At 39.1% G+C, this 14,915-nt stretch overlaps 1 protein-coding gene across 2 annotated transcripts in view; it reads left to right on the top strand.

Moving 5' to 3' along the window:
* The first annotated feature begins 9,262 nt into the window (after positions 1–9,262).
* Positions 9,263–14,915, top strand: part of LOC126161479 (circumsporozoite protein-like) — a 52,424-nt gene continuing 46,771 nt past the window's right edge. For both annotated transcript variants that reach the window (XM_049917371.1, XM_049917374.1), the window contains exon 1: positions 9,263–9,418. In XM_049917371.1, coding sequence (XP_049773328.1) covers positions 9,386–9,418 — 33 coding nt within the window. In that variant the 5' untranslated portion in view covers positions 9,263–9,385. The remainder of the gene's footprint in view (positions 9,419–14,915) is intronic.

The following is a 14,915-nucleotide window of genomic DNA, read 5'->3' as shown; positions in this document are numbered from 1 at the left end:
ATCCGGCTTTGTGGCAGAAATCATTGTATCATAACAAGTGATTAGTTAAAATTATACGTGCACTCACGCTATACAGACAATAATCTGCGCTATTTTTGTGTGTCTACAAGAAGTGTTTTGGGGACGCCAGAACATGTTGCTACAAACAGCGACTGTTCCAAAATATCAGTAGGTACACAAAACACGCATCAACAGTCAATTAGGGATTCCAGTACAGTCACTCTCTAGCCTGGCTATACTCTTTGGTAATACGTGATTTAATGACCTGTATACCTGATGTCCCTTATTCAACAGGAAAATGCATTGTATCCAAGAAAATGCTAACCTCATGAATGCAATCAGTGTCATAGCTCTCGTCCACATACTTATCGTGGACAACAAAGATCTGGAAGAAATTCCATATCGGTATAAATAATACACTGTAGTTAGCTATGACTTTGGATATATAATTGAAATAGTATGAAATCTGGATAGCAAATTAATAAGTTACGGTTACCAGTTTAAAGGCGAATAGAAGTTAAAAACTGTTCATGAGTGAATTGCAATTACGCAAGAATTACAAGTGTGTAGGAAGGCAGTAGCGATACAAAAACGTACACACACAAGTTTGATTGTAAAAGCCACGTACCACAAATTAATTAGAAACGCATTGAAACTACTTAGAGTTAACAAAAACCAACTGTGGTTACTAGCTTGCAACATTTCAAACGAGATGAATTGAATGCCGCCACTTTTGTATGCGATCTGTCGTCAGATTTTGTGAAGCAAAATACTTATGACTAATCACTGTTTAGTGAAAAAGTTACCTCAGGGTAGTTCCTAACCACTTCATTAATTATACCAAACTGCTCTGCAACACCACTTTTACGAAAGTAAAAAAATTCATTAAATATTTGGAAAAACACAACAAAATTTAAAACATCCTGTAAGTAGGCTGTTTATGTTTTCTTATTGGCAACGTTACGTAGCGCTCTATATGAAAATCACTGGCTGTGCTGTGTGCAGTCTGTGGCTAGTTTGCATTGTTGTCTGCCATTGTAGTGTTGGGCAGCAGCAGCTGGATGTGAACAGCGCGTAGCGTTGCGCAGTTGGAGGTGAGCCGCCAGCAGTGGTGGATGTGGGGAGAGAAATGGCGGAGTTTTGAAATTTGTGAAAATGGATGGCATGAACTGCTATATATATTATGACTATTAAGGTAAATACATTGGTTGTTCTCTATTGAAATCTTTCATTTGCTAACTATGCTTATCAGTAGTTAGTGCCTTCAGTAGTTTGAATCTTTTATTTAGCTGGCAGTAGTGGCGCTCGCCGTATTGCAGTAGTTCGTGTAACTAAGGTTTTTGTGAGGTAAGTGACTTGTGAAAGGTATAGGTTAATGTTAGTCAGGGCCATTCTTTTGTAGGGGTTTTTGAAAGTCAGATTGCGTTGCGCTAAAAAAAAAAATATTGTGTGTCAGTTTAAGCACAGTCTTGTATAATTTTTCTAAGGGGACGTTTCATATGTCGACCCTTAGCCGAGGATACCTCACTGGAATCTTCTGATTTTTTCTTGTAGTTTGTGTAATTAATGTAGATTTGATTTATTGCTAGCGTGTAATTGTAGAGAGAATCCCCTTTGTATTTGCAGCCTTTCATTCTTGTACAGTAAAACAGTTGTGGCATGCATGTAGATTTACACCAAGTATTTCGCAGCTGCGCTTGCAATTAACTAGATATTATTTTCAGTGCTATGTTAATGTGTTCCCCTATTTTGGCTCTTCAAATTGTGTTTTTCTGTGTTGTCTTGTGAAATATTGTGACAATAATGGCGTGTGAAAAACGTAATACTAGGCTCCAAAGTAAACTGAGAAATGACAGTGAAGACGAAAGCAGTGTGTTAGCGCCACCATGTAATGAATTAACTAATGTTCAACATAGTAATTTGGTAATTGTCCATAGGGAAATGGAGCGGGCGGCAAACAATGGTGTAGGCAGTGAAACAATTAGTGAACAGGGAAGCATTATCGATCGATCGCTCAGCAACAGCTCGTCTCAGGAATCCGAAATGACAGGACACAATTTTACAAGTACTGTAGATTCAGGTTTTGCGTCCTCACCGTTTTCTCAAATAAATCAAGACACATTTTCTGCTTGTCAAAATGTGAATGTTGCTGGTGCAAATGCACTGCCGAAAAGCGTAGAGGAACAGATTCCAGACACTAATGCATTGTTATTACAATTAATGCAACAAATGGGACAAAATTTTCAAAAGTTAGACACAATGGAACAAAATCTTCAAAAGTTAGACACAATGGAACAAAATCTTGGGAAGTTAGACACCACATTTGAACAAACACGTGAAGATTTAACTACTGAGTTACATAACATTGAATCGAAATGTCAAAAAGTCTGTAATGACGTAAAAACACAAATTTGTGAGCATTTTCAACCCATTTTTTCGCGGCATGAAAATGCATTACAGAATCACGAAGCAGCCATAAAAGAACTGCAAACCATTGTTCATGAAAATCATGAGACCTTGTAGGCTAAAATTGACTCAGTTGCATCTACCGATTCGGTTACGCAACTTGCAAAAACTCAGGAAAACTTAAAGGACACAGTAGATTCGGTTTCAACACAAATGGACACTCTGAAACTTGGTTCAGAAAAACACACTGAGGAAATGTGTTCACTATCAGAGAAAGTAGCCAAACTTTCGGATCAGGTCACTAACTTATCTACAAAGGTAGATGATGATCTGAATGGCACAAGACCTGTAGCCATCATTGACACAGAAGAGTGTGAACAAATTAGGAAATTCAAACAAAATCAGAATCAAATTAATACGCAACACCAAAGAGAAATCCGGGAAGTACAAGATCAGCTGACACAGGTAATACAAGAATTACGTATTTCAGAAGCCACTCGCGCTCCAATATGGGAAGAGGGACATAGAAATACGGAACAGCCACAAAATAATAACTCAGGGCACTTCCGACATGACGACAGACGATGTGATCGTAACGACAGACGTGAATTTCATCAGAACTGGAGGGATTTAAACAGGGCTGGGCCCTCTCGGCAAGGCGAATTTGTAGAAGTTAGGTCTCCTAATCCCAGTAACGACGCGCGCCAACAAAGAAACAGACAATGACTCGCACCGCAGGCAGCCACTTGCGCCCGCTGGCTCAGGGAAAAATAACATTGACGCTAACCTTGAGCAAAATTCCGGTATTCTTTACAGATGAATACCGCATGATAACTGCGTTGACGTTGAAACTCTGCCTACTAGGAAGAGTAAAGGTTTACACCACATTTCACATGTAAAACCATTTATTGAAAGATAATCTGCTTTTTAACTTTGTCTTTGCCATATAACTTTTCACTTTACATTACCATTATGCTTTGTCAGGCTTAGTATCTGTTAACATGCAACAGTGTTTGAAGTTAAATATCCAGTCAAGAACCAAGAGAACTTATTTAAACAGAAATTACGAATGCATTGTTATTGCGAACAGACGACACAGTGTTATTGTGTGTGTACATTCTTGCTTGTTAGTTGCACGATTACGTAACGACTATAAGGCTCACATACTTAGAACATAAACTGGACTGCTAATGAGATTCTAATGCAACATTTTGGTTTACTTGAAAATACATTCTGGATTTAAAGTACTTTCTGTGAGATACCAGATGACACAGTGGTTAATTTATGTGGCAGCTACACGATTTTATCACGACGCTACTAATGAGTGACAATTTACAATGTTACTTTTGCAGTGTATCTGTTTCATATCTGCACAGTTTTTCTGAATTATTCTGGAAAGTAAGACATGTTTAGTAGTAACTTTTGTGGTATAGCTACAATGAGACAGCCTTTTCCGTAGCACAACAATACGTTACAGCACAGTAATTTCTTCATCACAACAACAAGCGTAATAACTAAGATATCTATATGCAAAGCATTTCACTTTTGTTTATCATGCGGTAAGTACATTGACTTCTGCAGAACTTAGCTTTCGGAGGACAATAACTACGACACTTCCACAGAGATTATCTTACAGCAAGACGCACATTTAGCGCTACAGGACACGTATTTGAGTGATTAATTTTGTACTTAAAACATTTATTTTTAAAGATTTTTGAATTACAAAGAAAGTTTTCCGTGATACATTTCATTCCATTGCTGTCATCTGTAACACCTGAGGGTATAATTACAATAATCCTCAGGGGGGTACACGCTTACTTTGTGTACCATGTGTTTGGCAAGCACAAGGAGCCCTAGCTAATATGGTATTTGCTTATACGACTTTACACATCGGTACCATATTTCTCTAACACACAAATGACACAGCTATATGATCATTTAACTGAGAGATAAAAATTTTTTTTCCTACGTCAGTGACAGATGTTTACGCAGTTACACAGTTGGATAACTTCACACTTATGAAATTGTATTTTGTCTGTACTTTGTGAACTGTTCATATTTTTTCAGACCCATTGTGATATTATGAGAACTTTGAATGATATATTTGTTATGGGATCATGATTTTTAAAGTACGTTTGAGGTAGCTGACGCTATTGAAATGAGCAGAGAATTTTTATTAGGTTTTGAAATTATTGCAGAAAGCTACGACGTTTTTGAGATTTGACTGAGGTGTTATGATGTTATTATTACGGCGACGATGTGTATTGTGCTGTTGAGGAATGTTTATTATGCTACATATTTATTATGATGAAATATTGAAGAAGTGTCGACGAATATGTATATGTGTAATAAGGTAAGAAATAATGAGTAGTGGTTAGGGACTCTGACTTGTGATAAAGGATGTTGGAAACCAACAATCGTACTTTAAGAGTTATGAAATGTGTGTAAATGCGTGAATGTATCACAATGCTGCCGAAAGTTTTTTGGACACTGCTATATCAATAGGATTTTGTTTCTACAGATTTGTGACGCAAACTCTTGACCTGTGAAATATTTTTATATGAGACTGTCACTGTAGCGGAAACTGCTGTCGTAAATATTTCGGTAAGAAAGTTAAGTGACCACCTATACGTAATGCATCATGGGCACCCAGCTGTGCGACAGACGCCCGAAAAAAAAAGCCATTAATGTGTGCCTTTCAGGGGCACAGGTAGAAAAAAAAGGGGAGGCCATTATCCTCGCTGTTGACATTCTTTTGTAGAAAGCATTGCAAATACGACACACTCAAACTTGTAAACATATGATTACACTGTGGAGCTCTTAATTTATGATATTTACTGAAATGCCTAATGAAATGATGAGAAACATTTTACATTTATTCTCTTTCTAGTTAAAAGATTTCTCATTTGTTTGATATTTAGTTTCTAGCTGCACTGCAGCATTGTTTAAAATAAAATATCATGTATGTACTAATACAGATATTTTATGCCTACAGATCCAGTAAATAATAACTTAAAAAAAAAAAACGAAGGAGCACAATAACAGGAATTGCATACGGAATTTTCTTTTCAACTACTTGGTAATTTTTTTGGTAGAGTAAGTTTTCGTGATGCATCACTGTAGTGTTAAGATGTGACATAGGTATTAAACATGGCCATTTTTACTGTAATATTTTTTATGCTTGAGCTATGTCATGTTTAGGTATAATTTGCTGCTACTGCTGTTTGCCAGGCATAGTGTTACTGAATTTGACTTTGTGTTACTCTGCTAAGCCAGTTTACTACTGATTTATTTTTCTTGTTTGCTGCTCATTGCATATTAGTTGTAATATTGTTGCTTACTTTGCCAATTTGAATTTTTTGTCATTGCTGTTCGTGTTAATTGTTTTGTGCTGCTGCATTGCCTCATCCATTAGTTAAGCATCTGAGCTCAGTAGATTTAAGTTAGCTTAAGAGGGGGTAGCCTATAAGAGAATGAGTTGCAATGAATTTGAAGAAATGCACTGAGAGGTTATACGAGAAAAATACAGAAAGCATGCTTGGATAGGATTTTTTTGGTGGAAGCAAAGGTTGAAATAAGACGAAAGATCTATGGAATGAAGTTTTGGGTTGGACTGCAGTACCAAATGTTACACTGAAAACGAACCCTGTGCTTTCCTTTTGTGTAATCCCACTATGTGTTTGTGTACCCTTGTGTATTTGTTTTCTTCCTGTCTCTGTGTAGTTTCATAGAATTTTTTCTTCTCTTAATATTAAACTACATTCACTATGATGAGGAATACTGTTCTCAAATATAATTGGCATTAATAATATGTTATTTACCTTGTAAATATGCTTAGACATTATTTATTCTGTTTTGTTTTAATGCTCATGTGTGAAATTGATGTTTCGAAAGTTATTCTGATCTTTTATGTATGTACTCATGTCATAATTCCTGTACCACTGATGTATATGTTATTTCGATTCTTTTGTAAAGCTTGTACTGCAAATGTTATCTGTATTGTTATGTTCTTTAATGATGTATTTTGTACCTTTGTAATTGTATTCTCATGTTATAAAATCGTAATTGACACCGGTTCATCATATTAGTAACTTGTAAGTTACATTTCACTGCACACGTTTCTGTTGGTCATAGTATATGGACAATATATGAGAAGTAGGGACTGTTAGTGTTTGCACGTGTGTTGATAATTCAGCAAGGGACTGGATAACAGCATTGCTGGTTCTAAGGACAATTCCAAAAACTTTGGGAGTGCACAAGTGGTGGTTATGGACTTGCTATATTAACTGCAAGACTCTTCAATGGTGATTGTGCACCCGCACAGTCACAACAGATGGCTGCTGGCCATCTCTACAAGGACTACAGTGGGTCTGCATCTCTGATGACCCACCAATACCATTATTTCTACAAGGACTACAGTGGGTCTGCACCTCTGGTGGCCCACCAATACCATACTCTCTACCAGGACTATAGTGGGTCTGCTCTGTGATGACCTACCTACCAATCTTCTTCAAAACGTCGAATGACTCTGCTGTGGGTTTGCTCTGTTGTGGCCCATTACCTGTCTGCATGTTAAGAGTCAGCACTGTCTTTCCGTTGGAAGGACAACACTACTTGTTCAAGACTGCATGGAAATCCACTACTTCTGTGTGCAATTTCTTTTACTAATGAGACTTTGTGAAAAAAACTGTAATTACTATTATGATGAATGATCTGGACTATCTTTATGGACTGTGAGAAAATTTTAGCTTTTGACCAACATTGTATCAATAAGTGTGTGCATTTGATTTCTTTGTTATTGTAATTACGATTATGAAAAATTTTAACAAATATGTATTGCCCAGTGCCCAAAACAATTTGTAAAATTTTTTGTGGGGAGCATGGGGGCTATGTAAGTAGGCTGCTTATGTTTTCTTATTGGCAACGTTACGTAGCGCTCTATATGAAAATCACTGGCTGTGCTGTGTGCAGTCTGTGGCTAGTTTGCATTGTTGTGTGCCACCGTAGTGTTGGGCAGCGGCAGCTGGATGTGAACAGCGCGTAGCGTTGCGCAGTTGGAGGTGAGCCGCCAGTAGTGGTGGATGTGGGGAGAGAAATGGCGGAGTTTTGAAATTTGTAAAAATGGATGGCATGAACTGCTATATATATTATGACTATTAAGGTAAATACATTGTTTGTTCTCTATTAAAATCTTTCATTTGCTAACTATGCCTATCAGTAGTTAGTGCCTTCAGTAGTTCGAATCTTTTATTTAGCTGGCAGTAGTGGCGCTCGCCGTATTGCAGTAGTTCGTGTAACGAAGGTTTTTGTGAGGTAAGTGATTTTTGAAAGGTATAGGTTAATGTTAGTCAGGGCCATTCTTTTGTAGGGGTTTTTGAAAGTCAGATTGCGTTGCGCTAAAAAAAAAATATTGTGTGTGAGTTTAAGCACAGTCTTGCATAATTTTTCTAAGGGGACGTTTCAATCCACTTTAATCAAAAATTAATATTGACTTTACTTTGTCAATTATTTTAAATTTCTTATACCTAGTTACTGACTGAATGCAACATAAGCACTCCAATGCACGAAGAACATTACACATTACTTCGTCTTGTTTCATGAACTACTTGATTCAAGTTATCTGGAAATGTAATTAATCTTCTCTCCATTGAAATAATTTTAACTCTTTCAATTATGACTGCCTCGGTAGTAATGATGACAGGGTAGGATACTGTTGACGATTAACGAATTGCGATAATAATGAGAAACACTCACAATGTTTATAGTTCAATTAAAAATCGTTAAAATGTTCAAAGTGATGAATCTATTAAGTTGGCAAGCCGTTTGTGCAATTAAAACGTTAATTGACATTGCGCCGAATTGCAGATGGTGCTACATAATGCATTCTATAACGACCGTTATTGGCAACATGTCCTTCTTTAACAAAGAACAGCGTTCAATAACTTTGGTCACACAGTAGTCTTCTTCAGTTAAAAATTCTTCTTGTATGCTTTTACAGTCAAATACATGTGCTTGCTCATCCATACATAACACCTTGCCATATTTAAAATATCATTTCAAAATCATTCTCCGTTACACCCTTGAGCACGGCAATCTTTGGCACATTCTGCACAACGGAAGACTAGAAACTCTCTTTCCGTTACTGACTGCGGGCTTCCATGCCCAGAAACACTATTACCAGTTCTGAAACAGACAATATGGATTATATACAATATGAACTTCACTGAGTATGTCAACGTTTGTACCAAATAATTTTACAATATTATTTTTCAACAACTTTCTCATAATTGTATTTTCGTTCTTAAACAACGAATACTGACAAAATTAGTACATACATGTACAAGAAATTACTTTAAAATTGTAGGATTAATTAACTGAAAAATTATGGAGTAGTGTTATAGTATCACAAACGATAAAATTCACATATCTTTTAGTCCTAGTGGTGTCTCATAAACATGTGGTACTGTCTTCAGTAATTTTAACCGTTTATGTAATTCTTTTCCGTTTCTGATAAACTATTATTACTGACCATTATACCCTTGCATTAAGTAGCAAAGATTTAATAAGAGCTTTTCAAACCCGGTGGGAGAATGCCTAAGACCTTTCTTTACTGTTAACAGAATTTCTCGATTATTGATGAAATCCGAAAGTAGCTGCTGCTACACGAGGCAGTACGCTCAAGCACGTGCGCAGTTCCTGCATCATTCCACTGATGTTTATTCAGTTGTCAAAACACCGTTCTTAGTTCCAATCATAAACGAGCTGTGACGTCTCAAGCCTTCCCGGAATACGGTACAACAACAGTTCATTCTGTGTCCACAGACTGTCAGCCTTTGCTTGACGGGAGGTGTCGACACCTGCACGTGTCATACCCCCGTTCGCAAACAAGCAGTCCTTAGTAGGAATAAATGCCACGCGATTCTTGGTGAGGTATAAAAAGACCGCTCATTGCTCCGGTCAGCTGCAGTCCACAATCAAGATGAGAGCGTTGCTTTTCTTCTTCTTCCTGGCGGTAAGTGGCTCAGACGCGTAGTCTTCGGTCAGTACTTGGCTTGTTTACTAAGAAGATGATTTATTTCGTGATTTCATGTTATCTCCCTCCAGTTATCATGGGTTCATGGTATCTCAATGTTGTGGAAAGTATAATTGAAGCAATATTTGTTCTCTGTTGCTCAGATCAACCCCTACTGATTTTTACTGACTGTACTTTTCTATGTTCGTATTTTAAACTTAAACGTATGAAAATAACTCGGTGAAACTTTTACACAGGATAATGTTTGTAAGCTGCTGCTCTGAAAATGAAAATCTCTCTTATTAGCCCTGTGATTAGGGGGGAAGGGCACATTTTCTGCTCTGTCTGTGCTGCACCTTGTGGATGCGAACGAAAGAAACCTGTCTCATACGAACAGTGCAAGAAAACACACTTGTCTACCTATGGGTATAATCGGCACGGTTCAGTTTATTACGAACAGCGACATAGTGATCAAGGGATAGATAAGGTAGATTACTGGCATGAACTAAAGAAACCATTAAATAATCTGATATAAGTCAATATATTGTAAGTCCTATTAGAATGACAATGACGTTACAAATTACAGAGAGTGTAGCCACGCAATTTGTGACAACGTGTTTCTAAAAGTGCAGACTTTGTCAACTCATACATTAAATGTCAGCAAAATCCACTGAAAACCATATTGTGACAGATCATAAGGGGCTGCAGAGAAAGAATTGGAAAGCAGCTATGTGACGGTGTCGAATTACCGATTGGCTGTTGCACACGGTAAGATTCAAGTGACGAGCGAAAACCAGTTGATGGAGATATCACTATGTTAATAGGTCTATAATGTGGCTCTAATTTTGGCTGATAATGAGTAGACATAATGTAGAAAGAAGATAATGGATCCGCGAATCATCTAATAGTTCTGAAACGTAGCCGCACATGTTTCATATAAATGTGCTTACAGCTTTACAGCGATAGTAAGTTCGCATCATTAAAAAAAGCGACATTCTCTCACTCCCATTAAACAACAAGTGAAGGCGTTTCGAAACTTGTACAGGAATAGTTAATGTTTTCATTTTCCAGCTCCACAGCCTGCAACCCCACTCGTCCAAAATAAATCTGCTCTGCCCAGACCACTATCCCAAGTGTACGTAGTACATGCGTTTTTGCGGCAGCGGAAGTTGATGTGACATTGTATGACTAACATCACCGAAGAAATCAAGTTAACGTACCTGTATATCGTATACAAGAGTTTTCATGACGCAGGAATATCGATAGCGTCGGGTATTTCTGCCCCAAGAAATATTTTCTCTGAAGACTGACGTAGCAGTAAATGCGTGATGAAAGTTATCACAATGATTGTTTAATACAATATATACAGCAAAATTTCGGTAATGCAAGATAACTGGGACCGAGTGCAGTTCGAATCTGGGAAAACTAAAGTTTAAACGAAATGTGCCAATCTACAGATCTTTTACTTAAAAATAGATTTAGACCTCGGTGTTCAAAGTACCATTACAGTAAATAATATAATTTCATCAGTTCACGTATTACTTAGAATTTGCTGTAGAAATAATGTTCTATTAGAAACTCAAACACCGTACTGTAAACACACACATGTCACATAGATTACTGTACAGCTGCTGCTAGTCATCATCGTCGTCATCATCGTCAGTGTTCTGCCCATAGCCAGGTTTTCACATGGCAGCTCTCGGTGCTCTCCTATCTTCTCCCACTTCACTTTTGTGTAATTTCCGCTTCTCTTGATGTTGTTTGTCCTCTTGTATCTCCTCCGTCCTCTCAAATTACATTACTTTGCAAAGCTTCTGTTAGTAATCTCTGCCGTGTCAATGAATGTCCCATCCAGTTCTTCGTTTCCCTTTTAGCCTGCACCAGTCTCCTCATCTCACCAATTCTTTCCGACACTCTTCCGTTAGTCACTCTTTCCCTCCAGCTTACCCAATCCATTCTCCTCCACATTCACATTTCAAATGCTTCTGGGTTGTTTTCATCCTCTCGTCTCAGTGTACGTGCTTTTGCCCTACAGAGCGCCTCACTCCAGACAAAACACTTGCCGAGTCTTTTCCTCGGGCAGCTATCTTGTTTGCCACACCACATTTTGTTTTCGGAAAAAGGAATCAATAGTTTTTTTGTTTTTGTGAATAACGTCTGTTCTTACGCTTGGCAGAATAGTCCCGCCATCTTTCTAGAAGCATAGAATTAGCTGGTGTCGTCACATTCCGTTGTTCCACGTAGCGCAGAGTCGTGCTTCGGTAGCTCAGTTGGTAGAGCACTTGCCCGCGAAAGGCAAAGGTCCCGAGTTCGAGTCTCGGTCGGGCACACAGTTTTAATCTGCCAGGAAGTTTCATAAACAAATTGCCTGTTTTTCTTTGAGGAGTCAGCGCTCACATTGGTGGGAAATGGCAGCAGCAATAATGAAAAAGTAAGACGGCTTGACTACAGATGCACACCGCACCGATCCCGAGCAGACATTGGCTGACTGGGTGAAACAACAATTGTGGTTAAAGCGGGCACAGTTGTAAGCAGTGTGGGCGCCCGCATCTCGGCCGATGATCACACCCACTCCCTGTAGATTTTAGATTTCATCCGTAATATTCTTCTGATTCTTTTAACGTAGCTGTAATGCGTTATCCATCTCGGACTAAACGAAGGCGGGGCTCGAATTAATAAGATTTTACTTTACAGACAACTCAGCCAGTCTTTGGAAACCTCCATCTGGCAGATCAGTTTTAGCTTTACTTGTGATTCCCTTAATTCTATTCTGCCTGGAGCGTATTTACTTAGAAACGCCATTGACTGCAGCTGTCTAAAAAGTAACGTGAGCACCTGTGTTCTAACAGCACCCGAAACCCGTATGTGGCCGGCCGCGGTGGTCTAGCGGTTCTAGGCGCTCAGTCCGGAACCGCGCGACTGCTACGGTCGCAGGTTCGAATCCTGCCTCGGGCATGGATGTGTGTGATGTCCTTAGGTTAGTTAGGTTTAAGTAGTTCTGAGTTCTAGGGGACTGATGACCACAGATGTTAAGTCCCATAATGCTCAGAGCCATTTGAACCATTTTGAAACCCGTATGTATTTCAGTCCTTTAGTGGTGAAGTATCCCACCTAGCTACCGAAAATGCACAATCGTTAGTCTGTTAAAACTTCGTTATGGCGAATCCCTTAGATTTACAGAGAGCCATGACTGCTGAGGCCAGTCTTTCTGAAGCTTTAGTAACAAAAAGGACAACATTTCTATTAGTGTCGAGAGAAGTACTGCGTACACTGTATTTACAGCAGATATCAATCAAGGAAACTATGACTTACGAACTTATGAACATGCTTACGTTGAGAACACCAGCAGAGCTCTTATGATGTAGACTCTACCCATTACAATGGGACTTACGATAGGCGTCAGCTGATAATGTGGAGTATGATGTCCCCTCGTTGACTCGAAAAAGCTATTTTTCTGTATAGGCGGGGATTACGTATCTATGCTCGGCGACTGTCTGCAACAAATGCCGCAAACTGTTCCCTTGTGGACGATCAGTGTTCCTCCCATTCATAAATCTGGAATTTCTCGAGGCTACTTGGACGAGGTTAAAATATTGCCTTGCATCCCATTTCCTTTGCATAACAAGTATGACATTCTGCGTTGTTCGTTGTTGCGTAAATACTCTGTTACTTAATGGACTAATATGACGGTAAAAGACCAGCAAAAATATCTATGTGTCAGTTGTAAAGGAGGATCTTATAGTCCCGGCGAAGACTATTACGTCACAATTCAATATGTGTATTCTTGTTAGTTTGGCTCGTGAGCTAGAAGTGTGTACTGCATTCACTCACAGATATCTACACGTGTAGCTTTATTTACTATTTACGATTTTGATATTAAAAACGTCAGGAAATAACGAGCAAAATTTTTATGCAGTCATAAGATGTTCACAATGGGCACTTCTTCGCGATTTTCAGGGATCCATCGACATCCCTGAACTTAAAAAAGTGAGCCAAAACGTTATGACTACCTGTTTAATAGCATATTGTTCCACTGTTGAAACACAGTACAACAGAGAGAGTACTTGGCAGGGGCTCTACAAGCCATTGACAGTATTCAAGAAGTAGGTGGCACCAAGTGTCTACGCACAGGTGAAGTAATTCCCGCCAATTACGGGATGGTGGTTTACGGGCATGCAGCTGGCGCCCGATATGTGTTCTAATGGGTACAGATCAGGGGCATTTGATGGCCAAGACATCAATGCGAGTTCACTATAATGCCCCTCAAATCACTGTAACACAATTCTGACCTTGAAACACGGACAGTTATACTGCTGAAAGATAGCAAGACTTCTAGCATTAAGCAGTAATGTTCACGTAGTCCACTGCTGTCATGATGCTTTCAATTGCCACCACAGACGCCACGAAAGCCCAAATCAATGTGCCCCATAGCATAATTCTGTTCTCACAGGCCTGCATCTGCGGCGCGGTGTGTTTTCCGTGCAGCTATTCTCTTGGATGACAGCGTGTAAGGACCCAGCCATCGACGTGGTGTAGTAGAAAATGCGATTCATTCGACAGGCGGCACGTTTCTATTGATCTAAGGTGAAGACTCAGCAGTGCTGTGCCTACTGCAATCATAATTGAAGATGTTGTTGGGTTAACACGGGAACACATAGGGGTCGTGTGATGTGGAACTCCATGTTCAGCAATTGCTTTGAAAGGCGAGCTCTGTAACACTTGTCCCTCCCAGCATTGTACTCTGTTATCAGATCTGCTACAGAACGTTGCCAGTCCTGGATTACCCTCTACGTTTTGTGATGTTGTGTGGTTGTATATACTATACGGCCTAAGCGTTACTCCACCATCCTTAAGCCACTTTTCACAGATGACCACGACTGTAGTACGCCAGCAGGCGAGCAGGTTCACCGTTTCAGAGATTCTCGTTTCCAGCCACAACGATGTGTCCTTTGTCAAAACCGCTTATGCCAGTGGATTTCAGCATTTGCGGTCCGTATCTTCGCTGTAATGACTACCCATTCGTCTCACTTCCGCGTACATCCTTTCCTTAATGCGTCACGAGCCAGCAACACCACCAGGAGGCAGTGATCCTCGCGGTGGGCATTGGTCGTAATATTTCGGCTTATCAGTGTATAACAAGTGGAGAGAAGCGCGAGAAAAAACACAATACCGGAGAAGTGATCACTGCTACGAGTATAACCTGAAACTGGCTACCCAGAAAAAGATACTAGTTTATGCACTGAGTTTGCAGTAGACAATACATATTTATCATTTAAAATCAGACGTGATTAAAATCATTTTTCTTTTCGTGTGAGTGTTATGGCGATCTTCAAGTAACTTCTTGCAAGCGATTTAACAAATTTAGACACCAATTTTCCAGAGGCCTCACCAATATCTCCGAGTCAGAAAATGCAAAGGTTTACAAAATTACATGGACTTTTGAAGAGATTGTGTCCTGCATATTGGCTGTACACTTTGCGATATACCTATAAACCTC

The sequence above is a fragment of the Schistocerca cancellata genome, chromosome 2 (genome assembly GCF_023864275.1).
Source record: "Schistocerca cancellata isolate TAMUIC-IGC-003103 chromosome 2, iqSchCanc2.1, whole genome shotgun sequence".
NCBI classification, from domain to species: Eukaryota; Metazoa; Arthropoda; class Insecta; order Orthoptera; family Acrididae; genus Schistocerca; species Schistocerca cancellata.
This window is presented reverse-complemented; position numbering and strand designations above follow the sequence as displayed.